Raw genomic sequence first — 5,570 nt, forward strand, 5'->3', positions numbered from 1 at the left:
ATTTATTTTTATTATTACTATTTATTTATTTATTTGGTTATATATACATATTTTTATTTAATGATTATTATTAATATTTTTATTATTTTTTTTTTTAAGTCTACCAGGGTTGGGGTGGGTTCTAAATTTGCACAGTTACTTTTTGATTTATATTGCTATTCCCAGAAGATAATTCAATAAACAGTTGTTAACACTCATGTATACAAAAGTTCAGGGATTCAATGAAATTAATTCAAAAAGGGTTCGCACATATAGTTTATTTCAGAAGAACCTAGACTTTTGGAATGGCCAAACAACTTAGCAAAGAGATTATAGTGGCGGAGACACGTTATCTGTAGAAAGCTTTTGAGAAGTTACAAGGTAAGAATATACAGTAGCTGCAAGCAGTGACAACGGGCCCAAGCCCGTCATCAGGAAAGCGGTGCACAGTGGGAATATGCATTTAACCCTCTGGCAGTCTGGTTGATAGTGTTACATCAATGAAAGGGTTTCTCTAATGTGGCAGTGGTAGGACAAAATGACACAATTAATTTAATGCCAGCGCCAGGGAATCACTCCCCATGAGGACACACATGTAAGTTTTACCAATTTAGGGCAAAGAAATAAGATGACGTGAGACGTGGTATCAATACAAAAAGATATACTTTATCAGGTTTTTTTCTTAGCTCAAAATGAGGTGGAGGTGGTACCATCCTGATAATGTGCACACATTGTACCACATTGTAGAAGAATTTATACTGATTTCATGATTTTCTCACAATTTTTTATTTATTTTTTTTTTTTACAAAAAAGAGAGATTTAAGACAAATTATAAATGAAAAGGTGTCCTTTTAATATTGCTTGGACAAAATGATGCACTGTTTTATAATGCATTATCCACCTTATTTTTCAATGCGGAAGTAAGCTGTTTTCTGGTAATGTCTGAGACTTCTGGTTCATAAGCCACTGTACGGAAATAACGAGAAGAATAACGAAGTGCAGTAAACATTAGTTGCACTACAAACCACTGTGTTCATAATTAAGATAATACATTAAAATACTATGTTAAGAAACACCAGTTTGCAGTATCAAGCAGCAAAATGAGCTGTTTTGTACAGCAAAAAATTGCATGAAGCAAATGACACCGGAAGCCAGATACATTCAATTTACAAATGGCCGCTTCCATGCTTACAACAAAAATAAGGTGGATAGAAAAGAACACTAAAGTTCAAAGCGTTGCCATGGCAACAGTGTTTAAGGTATCATGAATCCTTTTGCGGTTTTACAGTCTTGACATTATTCTGATGACGTTTGAAGCAAATCGGGTAAAAATAATAGGATGATTTTAAAGCAATTTGAAAATGACACACTTCCTGCTGCCAGTTAGTGGCACTATAACTTTGACTCATAATAATCACATCTATGTGATTGGCATCATACATTGAACAAACTGTACCTGTTTCCTTTTCTCCGCCATCAATTTGTCGCCTCGCCACCGTTCGGGATACCCCCCATGTAACCTGATAGCACACTCACATCACAGAGATGTCTATTTGATGTCTGCATTTACATCTGCAAGACATATTTGAGTGTTTGCTCATCTGCAATACATAGGACGTTTCCTATCAGATAGACGTTTAGTAGATGTCTTTAAGATGTTAAAGATTTAGAATGTATGTAAAACTGTCAGATGTTTGTACACAGTAGATACTTTCCAGATCAAGTGATCTTTAACAGACATCTTGCAGATGTCATGTGATATCTGGGTTGGCACTTGACTACTTATGACACATTTCCTGTGTTTAGCCCAACAAGTGTGTGTAGAACTTTTCATTATCTGTTGGGGCACACTTATAGTATCATAAAAAATACAAGTGTTCATGGAGCTTTATTTTGATTTTCACTACTTTGCATTTAAAATAAACTTCTAAATGTCTGTTCAGTAGTCTCTATGACAAATGACTACTACTTCTTGCATGCACATGCTCTCAAATGGCCAAGACCTCAAATGTTTTTTGAAACACTTACTGACATGAAGCCCTGAGTGCACTTGTGCAATGTGACCACCTACTGGTTATTCTCTGAAATTCATTTTCATTAAATTCAATAGTCATGATTCATCCTCTGTACATTCCTAGAGAGAGAAAAAAATTAAACACAGATAAGCACAGTTAATGTGCAGATTTATGTGCACATTCCTATTTATTTTACAGATAAAACATTTAAAAAGTGATAGTCAAAAAGTAAGCCTGAATGATAAACAGAGGCTAAATAATAACCATTAACAAACTGATGTGTAGTAAAACACTTAGACGTGTCAAGCTTTTCATACCATTTTTAGCCAGCAACTCACAGTTTGTCCAGTGTGAAACCACACAGACCTTGACAAGTGCTGCACTATGATGAGTTTAGTTGGGGTAAAAGCATCAAGATCACACTTCAGCCGCTATGTCTCAGAGATATAAAAAAGCAACTTTAACCTCCTCATCTCAGTCTGAAAGTCTGAAGAGTCATCGTCATCTGGCTGTGAGCATCTGCTTTTTCTGATCTTCTGCTCTCGTTGCTGTTCCTGAAAGCGACAAACCAAGGAAGAATCTGACAAAAAAAAAAAAAAGGACAATATTCTCAGGTAAGTTTGGGGTTGAAGTACAAAGTCAAGGTCATTGTGCAAATCTATGCACATATTTACACTGGAGTGAAGGATTTAGTATTTGTGAAAAGCTGTTGTGTTTCTTGTCTTTCAGCATCTGCTCTTCACTAGATCTACAAGATCATCTAAAGGGATCTGATTGAATCAAGATGCTGCTGATCATTGAAGCTCTTCTTCTCATTTTAGCTGCTCTAGGACAGGTAAGCTTGTGTTCTAGTATGAATATTACAGACATGAATACTGACGATTGATCATTATGATTCCTGTTGCTGCAGGATCACAGAGCTGCTGCTGTTGAAGGACAGCCATTTCCATTAAATATGGCAACAAATTCAGTTGATGATCAGTATGAGGGCTGTAGAGAGAACATGGCAAACCAGGTGGAGAAAGAATATCTAATAAAGGAACGTAAGAACTCAGAATTTAATTTAGCTTGGAGAAAAGGTGAAACGAGATTTAAGAAGCCAGAAGATAAATTGACAAAGAATCATTTAATCGCCATTTATGTGTACACTGATAGTCAAGTATTTAAAGACTTCAATAATGACGCTCGTTCTGGTAAACAAAATTACAAAGACAAGTTATACAAATGGTATTCACTTCACTTTTTGTTGACAGATGCTATACAGATTCTGAAGCAACAAAACAAATGCATTAAGACTTATCGTGGTACAAAAGTTAAATTTAATGAGGATGTTAAGAACCACGAGGTTCGTTTTGGCTCATTTGCATCATCGTCTCTTAATAATGAAAGAGCAAAATTTTTTGGAACTGTATCTTGTTTTGAAATCCACACTTGTGAAGGTGCTGATGTGACAAAATATTCTAAGCTTAAACGTGAGCAAGAGGTGCTGATTCCTCCATATGAGAAGTTTAAAGTCATTGATGTCAAGACAAAAGGTCAGGAAGGTGCCTGGTGTGACACTGTGTTCACTTTGGAAAGCACTGGTAGAAAAAGTGACTTAAACTGTGCTCTAAGTAAATCAACAAAGTCCATCAGGGCTCAAAATTAACTTTTTTACTTGGTAGCACTGGTGCTCCCAACTTCAAAAAGTTAGGAGCACCAGCAAAAATTTAGGAGCACTCACCAAAAATTTAGGAGCACCACAACTACAAATTATATATTAACAGATTTTATCCTTACATTCTTAACTTTAATGCAGATTTTGTATTGGTTAATATTAGCTGTCAATCTCTCAGTCACTGCTTTCCGCTAACTACCGCGAGAAAAAGAAAGGGCTGAAGAAGAGAGAAAATGAAAAGAACACTGACAGATTTCTTTTGTAAACAACCTAAAGTTAAGCTCTTCTTTGCCGAGGGTTAGGATGGTGTATGCGGTGTTAAATTTTACATTCAGCTCTGCGAGTTGCACCGAACGACTGGCAGCTAGGGGTGTGATATCTTAAGGACTACAGTGGACAGCTGACTCATAACATTTTTTATATTCATATTCTGTGTGGTGGTCAGTTCACAGCAGTGACAGAAATGAATCTTTTCCAATAAGTTTAAATAGATTTTTACCTTTTATGGTCATTTTTACCTTAAAGCCATTTTTTCTAAAAGTGTGCATTATCACATTCAGGCTTTACAGTGAACGCAGTGCATAGAACCATTTTCATAGCGGAGCCACTAGAAGTCTTTCAACCACTCTCTCCGAAAACTGCTATCACCACCACCGTTATTTGTAACTGTAGGTGGTTCACAAAATAAATCTGTTTTGTGTTTCTTTTTTTATTTTCTCTATTCTTCAGCCATTTACATCCCCCGCGGTAGTTAGCTCCCTGCACCTGACAGCGGAAAGCAGTGACTGGGTTATTGACAGCTAATATTAACCAATCTAAAATCTGCATTAAAGTTAAGAATGTAAGGATAAAATCTGTTAATATATAATTTGTAGTTGTGGTGCTCCTAAATTTTTGGTGAGTGCTCCTAAATTTAAAAAAATACTAGGTTGTGCACTGAGCTGAACAAAGTGTTTTGAATTTAGGGCCTATGTGTTCATAAATATCAATTCCACACAAATCAATATAAACACATATTTTTCCCCTCAGTGTAGTTCAATGCTTCAAGATAATTTCAACATAATGAAATAAAGTTATTTTTGACAACTCAGTAGCCTCGGAGTGATTTTATTTTTCTTCATTTACAGTCTTTTTGCATCACATAACTGAACAATACTGAACAAAGTGTTTGCCATGTAGTAAATAGTCTTTTAGGAAATGCAGCATATATTGCAAATATTTAATATTCTAAAAAAAGTGCTGCTTGTTTTGTCTACTCAATTTATAATGAGTAAAGTTCACTTCATTTAGTTTTTTATTTTTGCATGCTAACATTGCTGGCTAACCACAAAACATCATTTCTGTCATGATACCTCTCGGAGGGATTGGCATGGTAATGTATATGACAATGTTAATGTATTTGGTCTTGGCAGAATGGATCTGCTACGCTGCTACTGCAGCAGAGCAAGTACAAAGACTTGATACTGCCAATACATCCACAACACGCTGCTGTGAGCATGTAGGAAATACTACCACTGCACATGTAACACATATGAATAACCCCCATAGCATACATGAATCACCTCGTAGCAGATCTATACAGGTGGAGCTGGGGAAGGTGGAGGGTTTCTGAAGTGCACTGCGAACTGCTACAGCAAACAAAAGCCAGGTATTTGAATATTGAGAAGTGAGCTCATTGGCTACTGATACAAGAGAAAACCAATCAGCTGTGCCATGTGATAATGATGTCATTAGGTCAGATTGAGTTAGACCTATCGGACTGCGCCATCTAGAGTTTCATGCCAAAACGCTGTATTTGGTTGAATTGTCTTGTTCTAGTCTTACTATACAAACTTTAATTGTCTTGTAACGTTTTCCTTAATGTAACATATTTTGGGAGATTGTACACTTATGAAACACTTTTTTGCCCATTTACATAT

General features: G+C 36.0%; 1 protein-coding gene across 1 annotated transcript; it reads left to right on the forward strand.

The window, feature by feature from the left end:
• Positions 1-2,778: 2,778 nt before the first annotated feature.
• Positions 2,779-3,642, forward strand: LOC107724669 (T-cell ecto-ADP-ribosyltransferase 1-like). Its single transcript, XM_016533678.1, has 2 exons — positions 2,779-2,829; positions 2,905-3,642. The coding sequence occupies exons 1-2, from the start codon at positions 2,779-2,781 to the stop codon at positions 3,640-3,642; spliced, it is 789 nt and encodes a 262-aa protein (XP_016389164.1).
• Positions 3,643-5,570: the final 1,928 nt, after the last annotated feature.

Source organism: Sinocyclocheilus rhinocerous, unplaced genomic scaffold (assembly GCF_001515625.1).
Source record: "Sinocyclocheilus rhinocerous isolate Xijiao unplaced genomic scaffold, SAMN03320098_v1.1 scaffold2290, whole genome shotgun sequence".
Classification (NCBI taxonomy): Eukaryota; Metazoa; Chordata; class Actinopteri; order Cypriniformes; family Cyprinidae; genus Sinocyclocheilus; species Sinocyclocheilus rhinocerous.

Bases quoted from the DNA above. Each gene is read 5' to 3' on its own strand.
- LOC107724669 (XM_016533678.1), top strand. From the start codon at position 2,779: ATGCTGCTGATCATTGAAGCTCTTCTTCTCATTTTAGCTGCTCTAGGA. The intron at 2,830-2,904 runs GTAAGCTTGTGT...CTGTTGCTGCAG, and splicing joins TTTTAGCTGCTCTAGGACAG to GATCACAGAGCTGCTGCTGT.